The sequence below is a fragment of the Rhinolophus sinicus genome, chromosome 18 (assembly GCF_057876585.1).
Source record: "Rhinolophus sinicus isolate RSI-liver-muscle chromosome 18, RSI-T2T, whole genome shotgun sequence".
NCBI lineage: Eukaryota > Metazoa > Chordata > Mammalia > Chiroptera > Rhinolophidae > Rhinolophus > Rhinolophus sinicus.
In genome coordinates this window covers 16,017,179-16,034,784 of record NC_142518.1, presented here as the reverse complement: position 1 = coordinate 16,034,784, position 17,606 = coordinate 16,017,179, and the positions used below count along the sequence as shown (strand labels likewise).

Below are 17,606 nucleotides of genomic sequence, written 5' to 3'. Positions count from 1 at the left end.
TGGGAAGGGCCCGGGTAGTAATGAATGAACCTGGGGAGAGCCCTCCATGAACCATACACAGGGCTCTGGGTGCAAAGCCCAGCCTCCAGCTTCCTCACTGTTGAAGGAGGAACTCTCTGAGGAGTGTTCTGTGTGGTCTCCCAAAGGTTCCCAGTGGGTTCGAGCCCCGGGGGCCCACAGCAGTAACCCGCTCATTAACGCCCTGAATTGTCTTCCTTCCCTGTCTCGTGTCCTCACTCCCACACTCAGGCTTCCCGGGCTCACTTCCCCCAAAAATTGTTGTCTCTAAATCCTTGTCTCGGGGTCTGCTTTGGGGATGCCCAACCTAAGACCCTGGGGCACAGAGAAGATTATCTGCTAAATACCACATAGCGACTTAATGGAGAACCAGAGCTGGAACCGGACTTTGGGCTTCCGGCACATCCACCACAGAAGGTTGCTACTTGCTGACCACCAGCACTTTGTAGTGTTGGTCCTAGGACTCCCGGGCAAAAGGAAGACACTCTAAATGAAATGAAGTTGTTAGATGGCTACTCCTTGCCTTTTACTAACCCAGTCACTCCAAACAGCAGGAGGAAACAGAAAAAGGAAGAGCAGTAATTACCTAGCATGACGAAAGGGACTCCCAGGAAGGTGGAATTGTATTTCCCACCAGTCAGATTGATGATCCCAGCCGCAGTGAGAGTGGCCAGGCTTATGGTCACCAACCCCAGCAGGCCTAGCCAGGGTTTGCTGCGGACGCAGTCCTGCATAGAGCAGCAGAGGATGGCCATGGTGACCACCAGGATCAGGCTGGTAACCAGGTAACGTTCTGCTACGCGGCTGGTCTTCTGGAAATCTTCCCTCAGGGAGGAGGATGTGTAAGGGTACATTTTGACTTTGCTGTTGGATTTCTGGAACAGTCGGACAGTGTCGCAGAAGCTGGACTCCCATTTCTCGGCCACCATGTCGTTGAGACTGTTGATGGACTGCAGGTAGTAGGTGAGCTGGACGGCCTCTGCAGATTTCACGCGGTCCTTGCTGTGCACGGTGACGCCTCCCAGCTGGTGCCCGTTGTACACCGCCCTCCCATCCTTTAAGTGAGTGATCGGGTACGTGATAGCAAAATTGGTCCGGTTGGTGGCCCGGGCATTCTTTAGCTCCTCCAGAACATGCACTATGTCATCCACGATGCAAGTCTTATCATTATTCAGGATGCATATGTGGGCAAATGTGTAATTGAAACCAGGCCTCGGAACCTGGATCCTGGTCACAGCAGCATGCAACTAGAGGAGAAAATGAAAGTCAGTGTTTATTACCAAGAATAAGACGTTAATACGTGCTGTTAACTCTGTGGATTCAAATATCTGTATGTTGGGTGGGTGGGTGGGTGGGGGAACTCACTCATGCCATCTCTAAGCTAAAGAGTTCAAATGAAACGTGACAACCTTACATGAGAAATAGGTAGTAAGGTCGCAAAGCACGCCGCTGACTAGTGGTCCTCACTGTGTGGCCCCTGCACCGGCACCAGCACAGCCTGGGAGCCGTCAGAAATGGCAATTCTCAAGCCATGCCTCAGACCTGGTAAATCCCAATCTCTGGGGTGGGGCCTAGAAATCTGTGTTTTCACCAGCCCTCCAGAAGATTCTGACATAGCTCAAGCTTGAGAAGTGCTGGGCTGAAGTACCAGTATTATTTCCACAAGTTGCGTTCTGTATTTGTAACTCAATTGGTCTATAAATGTCTGAAAATTTTAGATAGGTCCACTGTTCATTCTCCCTCTTGCAAATGTAATGTAAAAAGTGAACTTAGCTGCAGTTCTAAGTGCAGAGCTCCTCTGCAGGCCCATCCCTTGCTGTTGCTTCGTAGGACAGCTACATGACTTCCCCATCCAATTCAGTCACTGTGCCACAAAAGACAAGAGGGTCACCGTATTCTCTGACTTCCCTTGTCTGCTCATATGGGAAGGGAGCTATAACTCCAGGAGCCTGGCAGGGATACATGGGGATCGTGCTAAAGGGGCACAGTGGGATTTATTCTCTACACCTCACTCTCAGTCAGATTTGCCACGCCCAGGTCTGTATGCCTGGGATCACAGTGCACATGGGCATACGAGCACTCAGTAACAGCCCCTCCAACATGCCAGGCACAGTTCTCGGTCCTTCGTCCAGATGAATGCATTTAATCATTACCCAAAACTATGAAGTATTAGCCTCATTTTCCAGACAAGGAAACTGAGACCCAGAGAAGGCAAGTCACTTGCCCAAAGTCACACACACGGTAAGAGAGACAGCTGGGCCATACCAGGCAGTCTGGCTCTAGAACCTGTGTTCCTGGCCCCTCACCACACATCTCTATGTTGGCGATGCCAGCAGCTGAATGAAGGTTCTCGCTAGCAACTCATTTCTGAATTTGTGTTTTCACTGCCCCACCCCTAAAAGAATCACAAGTGCTCAAGTTCAGGTACGTAGGAGTATGTGTAATCTACAGTCTAAGGGGAGAAAATAAGGTCTTCTCTGTGTGAATTGTGGCCAGTCTTCAAAATGAGGCCAGTGGTTAGACATGTAGTTGAGTGTTAAATGAATGAATGCATCTGGAACGGTGCCGAGCCCTGAGTGGGCTCTCCCAAGAGCAGAAATAGCCAGTATTGTATATCTGATGAATGAAGAACATTTCACACGTAAAGGGAAGAAAGCTTAACATCCAGAGTTGCTATACTATGTCTGCGCCTTTATAACTCATAACTTTCTGAGCAGCTCTATGACCCTGATTTATTTTCTCTTAAATCTGCTCTAGATGGGTTGTTTGCTAAGACATTTTGCTGTGCTTGTGCCAAGGTGGGTGGGATATTTATTACACTTTTTGAAAATGTCTGAGGGACACCAGCTGTCAAAGTCCTTTAGTTAGCACATAGCATGAGTTGTTAATCCTAATGCTCAGTGCCCCTCCCCCACATCTCCTCATGCGCACTAACCCTCAGGTTCAGGAAACAATTCACTGCATTAGGTTTGGCTGAAATATTTTAAGTTGTTTTCCTTTACACACACACACACACACACACACACACACACACACACACACACACACAATCTCCCAGAGATACCCAGGAGACTATTTTCACAAAACTCTAACCATATGCTAAATTTTTGTTTTGGTGCTTTGAGATTAATGATGAGAAAAATATCTTCAGTATTTTAAACTGTGAGACTGTGTTCTCATCCATACTTCTCTAAGGATGGCCCAGTGAATTTTGATTAAAAGAACTCCTAACTACAAAAACATTCCAAAATATAAAAGGTTATTTTGGAGGAGAGACGAACCAAGAGGAATTTAATGACGAGAGAGTTTGATAAGAGTTAAAAGATAGACTTTGGGGAAAGATTCAAATAGCCTAGAAAAGGAGTGGTATTGAAAGCATGCATATGTGTAATATTTAGTGTATTGTTTGTTCCCATGAACCGTCTAATAAATCTCCCTTAGAGTGATTACTAAATATGTCAAGAGAAAAAGATTGCCAAATAAGATGGTGTTAAGCCACAGGGCTGAACCCAATTATAGCAAGGGGATATTTTCCATCCATTCTCTAAGGCCATACCCTACTGGGTGGGGAGTGGTAAACTATTTAGTGGTCTGCCAGCTCTGCAGATCTAACTCTATGACCCCTGGGGCCCCTGACCAAAGAAAGCAGACACTATGTTAACCCCTGTACCACCAGATCCTAGGAGGGAGGCTTGGAAAATGAGAACCTTACTGAAGTTTGAGAGGGAAGGCTTCTTAACTCTTAGTACCAGAGCTACTGTGAGATGCAGCTGCTTTGACTTTCCGATGGGGAGGTGGGTAGAATGTGTCACTTTTGCTTCTGAGTGGCATGGAGATGCTAAGTGACAAAGCAGCCAGAGAGGGGGTGTTGGCTGAGGCCGCCCACCTGGCAGGGGGAGTCTGTGGGATTCTACTGTGGAATAAGAGTGAGAGGATAACAAGAGGCATGGGAATGGAGAATTGAGACTCCCTTCTGTGACTTCTGAAATGACTCAGTTCTGATCTTTGGTTCCTGTGACTACACATCAAGTACACACACAACCCACTCTTGGCTGCCACACAGCCGTGGGCAGACACACTGCACGTGCTGCCTGCACATATACCTGTATAGGGTTTTAGAATGCCTGCTATACTTTCCGAAAGGAGTCCCACTCAGGACAGCAGACACATTCGAAGGTGTTCTTAGATACGTTCACTTCATATGTTTAATTTCTGCACTGAAGAAGAAAAAGTAGGTAAAAGTGATGACAAATTAGCTTATAGTGACTTCATCTTTGCCTTTAAATTAACCTTTGCTCTTGGGGGCAGAAGGGGAAAGAAAGACAGGGAAACTTCAAAGCATGATAGTGAAATGGTGACCAAGACACTCGGTCCACAGCATGGACAGCTTCAATACACACAAGCTTATTACTGGGCGAGGTAAGAGACCCTCGTCTCAGAAAAGGAAATGAGGGGAAAACGACGCAAAGTAATAGTCCTGACCCTTAATATAGTCTCACTTTGTCACGTGAATCAACATATAATCCATGTTTCTATAACTATGTATAGATTTTGGATTACTCACTCAATACACATTCAATAAATAATCATCAAATCTGTGTTGGCAATCATGGGATCATTTCCCTGAGTCTAGGGTGCCGACATGCACACCTGGGAAATCACATAAGAGATCCGATGTCTGAAACAATGGGAAGATCCTAGCAGCAGACAACACCAAGTGCTCTGTACTCGTAAAACCTGGTCCAGTGTCAATCCCAATCACAGTATTTTTTTTTTAATTAGTATTGCATTTGCTGCCAGAGGCTAGAAGTGAATGTTAAATTGAAATTCATTCTAAGGCTCTGAACATACTGTTTAAATTGTTAGCTTTTTTGGGTTTATCACCCATTGGATTAAGAATGATGGTAGTTGTAACTGGTCCGCTAAGGACTTTCTATACAGTTTTAAGAATTTACCTAATAACCGTCTCTCTAAGGAGACAGTTAAATCGTTATTCCCATTTTATAGCTGGAGCACGTGAGGCCTAGAGAATGTCAGTAACTCACCTAAGGTGACCTCGTAAGGAAAGTGCAAATGCAGGATTCTAAGTTAGGCTTTCCTCCACAGTGGGATACTCAGCCCTAGGCCAGCACAACTTTAGAACTTTAGTGAGGGTGAGGAGGACCTGAGCAAGAATGAAGAACTGTCAGCCCTCCTGGTTCATGTGATCAGCTGGGGAACGGCCACACTTGGGGATCTGGGGCCCATGAAGAGAGACCAGAAATAATCCAAACCGCTAAACCTCCTCTTTAGGCAGCAATGTTACGTGGTTATTAGCAGGTAATGAAGGGGGTGGGTTTTGAGCTCACTGACTTTTCTTATTCTCCATCCAGCCTCTGTAGTTGCCACATAAAACTTTTCCAAGACAGGCTTACCAAGAAAAAAGGCCGTGGGCATAACAGAATCCAGTAATAAGAAGTTTTGGCTTCAAGTCTGGCTTCTGCTGCTTAAGTAGGAGTGTCCTAGACCCCAGGAATGTCACTCTACGTCTTCAGATCTCAGATTTTTCAATGAAAAAGAAGGTTGATCTAGCTAATCTTATAGACAGACCCTTTCAGTTCTAACATGGCACAATTTTAAGCTGAGTGACATCCACAAACTATACAATCAGATTCTAGGTGTAAGAAAGTTAACTTCATAAATATCAACTTGAGACTTATTACAGCTGATTCCAATATGCTTTTACAACACACTGAAGTTCTTTTTAGCTCACTGACAGATCTGATAGTAGATGAAACCCAGCAAGAAAACCACAGGGTAGGGAAAAGAGATTTACTGAAAAAAGAAGAAAAGATTCTCTTCTGAGTGATTTCCCATTGTAGGGAGGCACTGGCTCTTCTAATCCCCTTCTGCCAGAGCCTGGGACAAAGCCAGTGTGGGCTGCCTGCCGGTCACGATGGGCCAGAGTCTAATTTCCTCTCTGCCTCTCCCTGGCACACTCAGACCTTCCTCAGAAGACAGCAGGGGCACCTTGTAGAGGAGAGTTCCAGAAGGGATCTGGGAGGAAGGAAGTGTCTGCTCCTGCACGGTGATTAACATAGGAAAAATACCTGGGGGTTCAGGATCTTTTACAATACCTTTCAGCTCTTTTTGTATTTGTCTCTTGTTGAAAAGGGGGAGAGTGAAGGCAGGGCGGCCACTCTAACAGGCAGGGTAATTAACACCTCACGCTATCCCCCAGCACCCTCACCTGCGAGGAGAGATTCAGAGGAGGTGGGGGTTCCCCAGTTCCCCAAGGGGGAGTCAGTCTGATGATACCACCTTCATAGGCTGCCTTCCCTTCCTTAGCTCACCTCCCCATGCCCTTTTGCTGCCACTCCTAAATTAGCTGCAGTATTGAAACAATTTAAAAAGGGAGGTTGTTCGTTTGCCTTTCTAACCTATATCGTATGCCCCCAAACATTACCTTCAAAGTGACTCTAAATCAAAATTGCTGAAAAAATGCTTTCAAGGAATATCTGGTTTACACCCCCGAATGAAACATTTTCTTCACTGAATGCCTCCACATTCCACGTCTTGAACTGGGTCTATATTCTGCAACTGTAAACGTTTAGGAACTGCCTGGCAAGGTAACCTCACCCAGAACACAGGAAAACACCTTGAAGTAAATGGGTCTGGTCTCTGAAGTTCATCAATTACGCTAGTTCCCTCGGCGTTATGTTCTGTCTTTGCATGATCTCACTCTCACCCACTCTCTTTCCTCTTCTTTTAATAGAAATGCATTACATCAGAACACCAGAAGTTGCAAGTTGGGGATTGTTACCGTGATTCATTTGTAGTGCAGCCAAAAGCAAGTTAGTCATCCCTTAATAAGTGAACAGAAATATCACTCTGCCTTTGAAACATTGCATGTTTGGAGGACACCAAATTTAAGCTGTGGATGTAGCCAAACAAGTGACTATCTATCAATCCACATACTTCCTCTATCCCTGTGTGCCTGGGTCATACCGACCTGCTGCAGTGACAAAAGACAAATGATTACCTCTGTCAATACTGTAGAGCCAGTGCAGGGCTGGAAGCATGGAATATTTATTTTTCTTCTTGCTTTATCAGGGGGTAAACACTCTTTGTGGCTACAGACACTAAAAAGCAGCCAAGAGAGCCCCACATTGTAATTCCCCAAACAGGCTATCTTTGCAGCCTTGGCTGAAAAAAACAACAACAAACAACTTTGGATTTCAAGCAAATAAATCTGAGCTTTTAGAAACAAAAAATAGTAAGGATGAAGGAAAAGGCAACTACAGTACTGAGTGGAACTTTTGCCTGCTTCCACGTTGGTCTGGATGAGATAAAAAAGCAGTGAACCAGAGGTGCAATACTCTTTTTTTTCTAGCCTGGGAGAAAATTTCACTTGGTCTTGATTAGAAAAAAAAAAAAAAAAAAATCCTTGATACCTTGAAGACCCCTGGAAATCTGTAAAGTTAAACTTTCTGATTAGAGTGGTTAGTTTTTAATTCTGCTATCCTCACTTGATTTTCATGGTCACACTTAAACTGTGGTTGAGCACATTTGTGGGTAACAAGGATAGCATGCTCTTAGAAATGGGAGAATGTTAAAGCCGATTGGCAAAGAGAAATCCCAAGGAGCCAAGTGCCTGGGGAACAGGTAACAGCCCCCAAACCGCCGCGAGGTACAGAAAAAAGCAGGATACTAAGCCTACCCAGGTCTGGAGAACAACCGTGGACTTGAGTGGGAAGAGCACTGCGTCAGGCGTCAGAAGACTTCAATTTGAGTATTGCTCCTGGGCCTTGCTGACCACGAGTTAGAGATAAATAAAAAACGAACCATTGAAAACATATATCATGCCACTTCCCTGATCTGATCTAAATCCTCCAGTGGTTCCCCACTGCACCGAGAGCAAAACCCTAAACGCCCTGACTGTAGCCAATAAGACGGTACCTTGCCCTTGCTGACCTCTCCGGACTCAGATCTCACCGTGCCCTAATTACACTGCCCGTCTTTCTCGATTCTTCCTGGAACGTCCTTCCCCCTGATAGCCTCACTTCCTTCACTTTCCTGCTCAAATGTCATCATCTTTCCTGACCCTACCCCCAATTAAAAAAAAAGCATCCTTCACCATCACTATCATCTTTGCTTGTTTTAAGTCTTCTTGGCACCAATTATAATATTACATTATATGTCTCTTTGTTTCTTTATTCTGCTGTCCCCACAAAAATATGAGTGTTACCATGCTGGCGTGTGTGTAATCTCCATTACCTAGGACAGTTCCTGGAACGTATACGCAATTGTTACGGAGTAAACACGTGACTCTAATCATCTTGTAAATGAATGGATTTTAGCCTGTCTTAGGGGCACGATGAGGGCCACATGAGCTGCTGGATGTGCATGGCTTTTATACATTAGAGGGTTATACACCTGCACTATAGAGTAGGGCAGTATGGACTGGTTTCTCCTCTGGTTAGTACCTTACAGCTGTCCAGATACAGCCCTAGAACTGATTTCCAATTCCCCTGGAGCCCCTGATCTTTCCTGGGATTCGACAACATCCTGTGCTTTAGCGGGAAGGGCATGGGTTCTGAGGTCAGAATGCCACAAGTTCAGACCCTGCCTCTCTTAGTTTTGTCTGTGGGCCTGTAGCAGACACAGCTGGGCCCTGTCTCCTCACCACTTCAGAGCACGCCAGCAAACATACACCATGCCACTTCTCTGCTCGAAATCTTCTAGCCTAATGTGGAAATACCGCAGCATTAACATACTACCTCATTCCCGAGTGGCCTGGACTCATGACTAAAAACAGTTCATGTATAAATAGCTCATCACCCTTGTCCCCAAGGTGGGATGACGCTTTGGCTTGTGTTCCTCACTGTTTTCCAGAGTTCCCCAGAGGCATTAGACTCCAGTTGCCCACACAGTAACTGGCTTGACAATGTTCCTGCAACTTACTGCTTCCCTTCCCTGTCTCATGTTGCCATTCGCTTACCAGTGCTTCCTGGGGTATCTTCCAAACATATTACTCACATTGAGTCCTTGACTCCTGGTCAACTTTTGGGGAAACCCAAACTAAGGCAATGACGTTAGGCATTGAATTCAGTTTCATTATCTGTAAAATGGGGATAAACGTGACCTCATAGGGTCATTATGAAGATCAAGTGTAATAACATATAAAAGGCGTGGCCAATGGCTCAGTTGGTTAGAACGCGAGCTCTCAACAACAGGGTTGCCGGTTCGATTCCCACATGGGATGGTGGGCTGCGCCCCCTGCAACTAAGACTGTAAACGGCGACTGGACTTGGAGCTGAGCTGCGCCCTCCACAACTAGATTGAAGGACAATGACTTAGAGCTGATGGGCCCTGGAGAAACACACTGTTCCCCAATATTCCCCAATAAAAAAAATAAAAAAAGGGGGTCTGGCCTGGCATTTAGTATTGGGTTAAACCATATGAAATTGCCACTTGTAAAGGTAAAAAAAGTGCTTCAATACTGGCAATTTTACGTGGTTCATCTAATTGATCTTCAGTCAGTGTCTGTTCTTTTCCCTTCCTCGCCCCTCCTTCCTGCCGAGAGTCCAGTCAGAACTGGAGCTTCCCTAGGCAAGTATCAGGCAATATTATTTGGTTTCCAAGGGACAGTCTGGAGGAACCAGGACAGGCTTTTAGGGAAAAGACAATGGTGTGGGGCTAGGAAAGATCTCACAGATATACACATTCCCTTTTCCACATGCAAAAATGAGACTGCAGCTACTGTGGGCACGAGTCCCTGCATGCAACTCAAATTCACACTGTTAGCAACCTCATCCTAAGAGAATAAGAGAAGAGCCATGTAACCCACATCCCTGAAATATTTGAAACTGCAAAGAATGAATAATAATGTTAAATCTACAAAATTATGAACAAATGTCTCCATCAGAAGAGCTCTTTGGCAATTATTTTTCCTTCAGCGGGTTTACTAAGTTTCTAATGGGCACTGAGTGTGAGAACAATGAAAATGAAGGCTGATGGAAGAAACAAGAAAGAAGTTCCACCTAGTGACACGGTAACGGCGCTCCTGAATGATGGACCACCAGCGCTACAAGAGCGAGCACTTGATGTAATTCATAAAAGACGATTACCTGGTAGTGCATTTTTCCCCAGGAAGTAATTTTTTTCTGTTCCCAAGGTTTTCACACAAAATTATTGGCCTTAAAAATCACAGGAGTGTCCTAGCTGCTGCCCTCCAGATCTGAAAAGAGGTCTCATAGAGCAAATGGTGAAGGCTATGATAGCTTCTGTGATTCACCATGCTAGGAATTCGAACCTTCTGGAAGGTGCTAATGTTGATGGCATAGCATGGCATGGAGAAGACAGACCGCCTGGACTCAACTGCCAGCTTTGGCAGTTAGTAGATGAGTGATCCTGGACACTAACAGCTCTCTCTGTGCCTCAGTTTCCTCATCTGTAAAGGGAAATAATAGTCCTTATCTCACTAGGATTGTTGGAGGATAAATGAGAAATTGAATGTAAATTGCTCAGTACAGTTTCTGACATACAAGTGGTACCGAGTAAAGGTTTGTTAGCAAAAGCAAATTTCCATTTCTATCCTCTGTTTTGCCTGGCTTCCCTTCACTTTATTTTTCTCTAACTGATAGAACTGCCTCAGTTGTTTTTGAAAAGTATATTCGACGAAATGTAAAGGTGACAGAGTTTTGTTCACGTATATACTGAGAGACTGAAGAATATATGGGGTTAACAGTATCCATCAATACAAATATTTGAAGAGAACATCTGGCTAGTATGTGTTTAAAAGTTGGCATTCCCTAATTCCAAGATATGCTGCCAGCCTGAAACCATCACACTTTTTTCAGGTTCGTTGCCTAGTTAGATTACCATGCACATCAGACTAGGTAGGGAACTATGGTGCGGGCGCAAGAAGGAAACTAAAAGGTATTAAGTACCTACAAAGTGTTGGGCTTTGTGCAAAGAATGGCTGCATCTATCATCTCATTTAATCCTCACAGCAACTCAGGGAGATGGATGTTATACTGCATTTACAGGTGAGGAAGCTAAGCCTCGGGAAGCTTAAATAACTTGTCCACAGTCACAGATTTCATAAGCGGATCAGCCCAGATTTAAATCCTGGGCTCAGAAGATTGTCCCCTAATGGGCGTTCCTTTGGCAAAATAAAGACTTTACCCCCTAATCTCTCTGCTTTGGCCATCTGGATATTGATAAACTTGGTTTTGGGTATTAGGCTTAAGCACGGTTAGGCCACAGTATGAGATGGTTAGCAGCAGTTATTAATTAAAAGTGGTGATGATGTAGCACAAAGTCACGGGGTCAAACATGACAAAGATGCCTAGGAGAAGCAGCAAGCCTGACCTATATTGAGTAGTGAGGCCCAGCAAACGCCAGATAGCTGTGACAGAGACTCAGAGAAAGGCACAACCTCGTTACCGATGACAAGTGTATGCAACCAGCTGGAGATGAGGAAAGCAGATGTGTGAAGAGACAAAACTTTCATCAGTTCAAATAGCATCCTTTGCATCTTGTACGTTTCCCATGTGACTCCCTCCTACCCACTACAAGTGCGCGCGCACACACATACTGAAAAGAAAAAAAACTTTGTAGAACATATTAGTGAAAAGGGCTGGAGATTGGGGCATTTATGGTAAAACATCAGATTGAAGTTTGGCATCACCCCTCAGCAAAGGCAGTTTAACACTAAGATATAGACGCTCCATGAGGGCAGGGGCGCAGTTTCACTCCATCCTGTATCCCTGGCACATCGAGGAAGCCCAACAAAGGTGTGCTGACAACCTTCCTTCTTGCTGATTTATATTTTCTCTAGTGACATTGAATGATACTTCATTTGTGCCCAAAGGCTACTGTGCTACATGCATATCATTTCCATCTTAAATAAACAGATGACATTGAACTTAGTCCTGTCGTTTACACACTGCAGACAAATGGCTAATCTCATTAGACAAATGGATATGGTTAGACTACAATCTAAAAAACATAAGAGCAGAAAAACAATTTAGGTAGAAGGCTGCATACTGAAATAATTATGTGTTATGCTTAATTATAGAGTAGTTTGATTTTTGTTGTGTATTTGTTGGGTTTCTGTTTTTTGGTGTTTTTTTTGAGGGGAAAAGTTTAAAAATACAGAAAAGTTAAAAAATACAGAAAAGTAAAAACTCCCATGTACCTATATCCAATCATGTCTATTTGAAAAATTTGCCCCTGCTGTTAATGCTGTTGGTGGGTAGGATGACTGTATAATTTATCCAAACTGGAACACTTTAGAAGAGTGCAAGAGGGCGCTATTAATTTCATTGGAACATCAGGCATAACGTGGGACCATCACAAGCAAAGCAGGATGGGTGTGTCCCGATTTATGGGTGTCTCAGGATGGAGACACTGATGTGACTTCATCCTTTTATCCCTCACAGTGGGCATGAGATGGCAATCCTGGGCTTTGCAGACCCATCCCTGCTGATGGGACCTTGACTATCGCAGGTGATGATATCCTGTCATCAGATAAGCCTCCAGTAAAGGAATCTGGAAAAATTCCTTCCATCTCTAACTATTGCTAACCACACCTACCTTCCTGCCATTGCAACTTCCATGTCAAGGCTCTAATGCTTTGCAGGATTCAGCTCTCATGTAGCCTAGTTCTGTTCACTACTGCAGAGGTGGAGTGCCTCCATTGCACCCTTTAGAACATTCCATCTAGAACATTCCATTTAGAACATTCCGCTGCCCTGAACACACTGGCCCTTCTGGAATTGGCACATGGCTTCCACTTGGTTGTCTCACTGACATGTGGCTTTGCTGTGCCAGGAGCAGAGATTACTTTCATATCCGAAGATGTCACTCTGGGTGATTCTATCTTGCTTTAATGCTGACAGTGGCTCACAGACTTGGCTGATGAAATTTTTCAAGGTTTGTAGATGTGAAATCTGTGATGGGTCTCAGACAGGTGGCAGGTGGGAGGCTAGAGCATTTTTGCTTTATTGGGAGTTAGAGGTCATGCATTTCATCACCAATTATAGCAGCGAATCATTTACTCAACATGTATTAAGTGTCTACACTAGGCTGGACATTACGATAAGCCCTGGGGAGATAAAGAACATTATGACATAGTTTTACCCTCAGGAAAATTAAGAGTCTACTGAACTTTAGGTAGATTCTCAGAGTTGGTTAGCACAGAGGAAATATGAAGTGAACTAAAAGGTTGCAATCCTATGATAGGAGTAGCGAAAGGGTATAACAGGAGTACAGGGCGTCTGGTATGTTGGGGTGTATGTGTATACGCACGCATGCACGTGTGTGTGTAGCAGTGGAGGGAATGCAATAAGATACAAAATTGGAGAGGAGACAGGGGCCAGATGAAGGAGGATCTCCTCATTCAGCCATTTAATGACTATTTATTAGTAACTGTTGAATCTTATATCCAGCCACGTGAACTAGACAGATATGGCTGTGTCCTCACAGTGCAAACTTTGGAAGATACAAGCAACGTGGCAATTACAAAATCTGCATGGAATTCTAAGATGGGAGATGTACTGGATATTAAAGAAAGGACACCTATGCCAACCTTGCAGGCACCAGGGAAGACTTCTTGGAGGAAGTGACTTCTAAATTAGCACCTGAAGAATGAGGAGAAATGAAGCACGGGCAGAGGCCTCGCATGGGGATGTAGAACTGGTGGAGAGCGTATATTAGGCGGAGTCTACAGCACAGGCAGAGTCCCAGAGGGACAAAACAGATGTCAGAGGAACCGGAAGTGATGCAGGCTAGTGGGAGAACTGAGAGGAAAGCTAAAGAGGCACGCAAGGTCCAAATCACACAAGGCTGTGTCTGCGGAACTTAGAAGATAGACTTTGTCATGTGGGCAACTGGGAACCAATGAAGGGTTTCAAACGGGGGACGAGATGATCAGAACCATTTCTAGGGAAGCACACTGTGTCTGCAGTGTGGTCGCTGGATTGGGAAGGCTGGAGATCAGAGGCAGGGAGATGGATTGAAACACTAATCCAATAACTAGTTCATCGGTGAAGTGAAGATCTGAACCACGGTGGCCATACTGGATTGAAGGAGGCAGAAAGGTGACCTCTCTACCTTTTAACAGATCTGGTCAGCTTAGCCCAGGGAGTAATCCAGGAGTAGAATTTGATGAAAACTTTTAGATCCGTGGTACCGATTAAACATTTGAACTGCATTTCCCAGGTTTGGGTCTTCATGTGTCGTCTATCAGTTGTAGATTTATAGATGTGCAGATCTAACCAATGTGTGGCCTTTCACTTTTCTGTATGTACTCAGTCATGGGCCATACAAGGACAGAAGGTTCAAGTTCCTCTGTAGCAGATGCAGTTGGTACCCCGCTCATATCCTCTATCCCTTACCTCTTGAGAGCACACCTGCCTGCCATCAAATGCCAGCACCCACACTTCTTTGTCAGAGAGCCCACTTTGCCATCTGCTTGGCAGGCCAGAAGTTCTGGGGTATTAACATCCCCTGCAAGTGGACCTCAACCACTGACAGATGGGAGTTGGCATATAATACCCAGCTCCCTTCCCATGGGTGGGGTTACTCATGGGTGAGTATGTTTTAAACTGGTTCCCGGAGCTTCCATAGTGGGCTGTGCTCCAATCGCCCACAGCCGTGGCCTACTGGATCACATACTCTTTTAGGCTCTTTGCCCTTTCTGGCTCACTGGCCTGCTCTGCTTTTGGTTGCCCGTCACTTGCCAAATAAACTATCTTTACTTGATTTCTTGTTTCAAAGTCTGCTTCTGGGGGAACCTAAACTAGGATGTCTAATAATCCTCAAAGTCTCTGGAATTCGAGTTTCCTAGTGTCCTCAAAACACTAAACCATTCGAAAACCAACTCCCAATTTCTTCTGTTTTCTAGTATTACCATATATGTCAAAATACAACAAAAGTCAACCCTTAGGGATTAAAGTTAGGATCTTTTGAGCTTCTCTTCATACTCAGTGTTCTGATGGTAGACACAGTTTTTCTTTTGATGAGGTCAATTTGCATACAGTAGGTATACAACAAATATTTCTCACGTGGTTCTGATAAGTTCATGAATAGAACGGGCAGATGCTATCAGCTGTACTCCTCCCTCCTTTGAGGCACAGGCCAGTCTTTTCCTTAAGGCTTAAATCTCATCACACGTTGGGTCCAGGGTTTACTGATGACAGGAATGCACTCTAACACCTCAAGAAGGGCTGAGGCCTGCCTCCTGCCAGGAATGGAGGGAGAACTGCGAGATGACATGACCTCTCATCTTTCTTCTTGCTGATGATAAAGGAAGCAGGCATTTCTTTGGCTTTTACTGTATTTGAAAACAACAACAACAAATGCTTAGAGACAGTTAGCAGTCTCTTTGTGTCCTTCTGGAACATCTCAGCAGGTAAGGTCTCAGGCTTCAGTGTTCTCTGTTGACAGCAAATGCTAGAATATTGCCCAAATTGGATGACAGTCCCTATCTTCACATTTCTGGGTTTCTGCTGTCATGGTGGTAGGTGTGAGGGAGACAACTGATGTGTTCACTGGATTCCTTCCCAGCCGGTGACGTGCCAGTGGAGGCAAAGTCTTCACGCAGCGACACTGCTGCCAGTCCAGGTGTTGAAAGTCTCCAGGATGGCGGTGTGTCAGATGTCACTAACACTGATTTGCCTGCCAAGATTCAGGCTGCCCTTCTTCACGTCTTCATTACTGATGTGTAACATACAGCAGAGTGCACAAACCTTCCGTGTACTGCTCAGGGGCTTTCATATGTACATACACATATAAATGTTTCTCAGATCAAGACACACAACAGCTAGAGCAGCAGGGAGACCCCTCATGTCCCTTCCCAGTCAATGGCCCCACAACCGCCCCCCAAAAATTATTCTGACTTCTGTCACCATTGATTAGTTTGCTTACTCTTGAGCTTCCGATAAATGGAACCAGGCAGTATGTACTCTTTTGTGCCTGCCTTTTACTCAACCCATGGCCTATGGCATTCATAAATGTTGTATTTATCAGTATTTCCTTGTTATTTATTTTTTCTGTGCAGTATTTCATTGCATGAAGATATCACAATTGATTTTTTCCATTCTCCTGTTGGTGGCCCTTTTAGGGTGTTTCCAGTTTGGGGTTTTTATAAATAAAACTGCTATTGGTATTCTTTGTACAACTCTTTTGGGGGACATGTGCACTCATTTCTCTCAGGTATATACAGTGACATGTTGGTAAATGTTTAACAAGTTCTCTTACAAAAATAAGTTTGATTTGTAAGCATTTGTAATGCGTTAGGAAGTGCGTTAGGAAGACATGTGCCCAGTCAGAGCTCAGGAGCCAATGGAGCCGGCCCGAGCCTACCATAGAGACCCAGGAGTGCAATTTCGGGATCAGAGAAGAAGCATGCATTTAGGTTAAGGTTCCCAAAGTGACTGCGCCATTTTACGTTCCCACCAGCCGTGTATGGCAGTTCCAGTTGCCCCATATCCTTAGCAACACTTGCCCTATATTAATCTTTTACATTTTGACCACTGTGTTGGGTGTGTGCTGGTATCATTTTGGTTTTAACATGCATTTCCATGATGCCTGATGCTAATCACCTTTGCATGTGCTCGTTAGCCACGTGACTGTTCTCTTTTCCAAAGTGCCTATGCAAACCTTTTGGCCCTTTGATTATTGGGCTGCTTTGTCTTTATTGGTTTGTGGGAAAATATCTTAATTCAAGACAGGTGGGACTGGCTGTGAAGCCTAAGAAAGAAGAGCTCCAGAGGCAGCCTGCCATGCTAGAAAGAGCGTGACATTAGGGTCATACAGATAGGTGTTTATAGCAAACTAAGGTAGCGACTGCCTGATTACCTTGAGCAAATTCCCCTTCTGGTGCCTCAGTCTCTTCATCATCAAAATGGGACTGCTGTCTAGAAGTATTGTTGATTTCTGAATGAGACAATGGAGCTATAGTGCCTCGCGGAGAAGCACGTCACGGGTTCTTAGCAAATATTAGAACCTCTTGTCCATTTCAGTCACAAAGTGTGGCTGGCAACTTTGCCCATGAGTTTCTATTTGTGAGGCACATGATGGTTTTCATCTAATGCCTAGAAATGCTCTGTTCTTCTTGGCTGTCTGCTGGTGTTCATGTCTGAGAGCAACTGCATGTCTCACAATAGGAGGGTTTTAGTTTCTGTGAGAAGCAGCATTTCTCTTTTTGTGGGAGGCATGAGAGCAAGATTTCCTACACATGACATTGTGCAGTGCCCTATTTGATGTGAGGCAGGCAGGATCTGCAGGGGCCTTTTTGGAGCCTTGGCCTCTACGTGGTGGGGAAGAAGCTGCTGCACGTCAGCAGTGGTAAGAAACTGGGGCTGCCTGTGAAAGGGCTGCAGAGTGAGCTGCCAAGTGGCAGTCCACAGCCCTGCTTTCTAGGAGTTTGGACTTGTGAGGATTGATGGGCTCAGCTCCGACATCACCTCCTCCAGGAAGCGTGCCCTGGGAATGCAGGTGAGGTCCTCTCTGGCCCCCTGCATGGGAACACATCTGTCTAATGGCTTCCATATTATAGGACATATTGTATCTCATTGATTCTTATTCTTTGTTATATC

The 17,606-nt window shown here is 44.8% G+C and overlaps 1 protein-coding gene across 2 annotated transcripts in view; it reads right to left on the bottom strand.

Annotated features, from left to right (window-relative positions):
- PTCHD1 (patched domain containing 1) overlaps positions 1-17,606 on the bottom strand; it is a 64,300-nt gene that overhangs the window by 25,268 nt on the left and 21,426 nt on the right. For both annotated transcript variants that reach the window (XM_074323202.2, XM_019713810.3), the window contains one exon: positions 605-1,265. In XM_074323202.2, the coding sequence (XP_074179303.1) occupies positions 605-1,265 (661 nt within the window). The remainder of the gene's footprint in view (positions 1-604; positions 1,266-17,606) is intronic.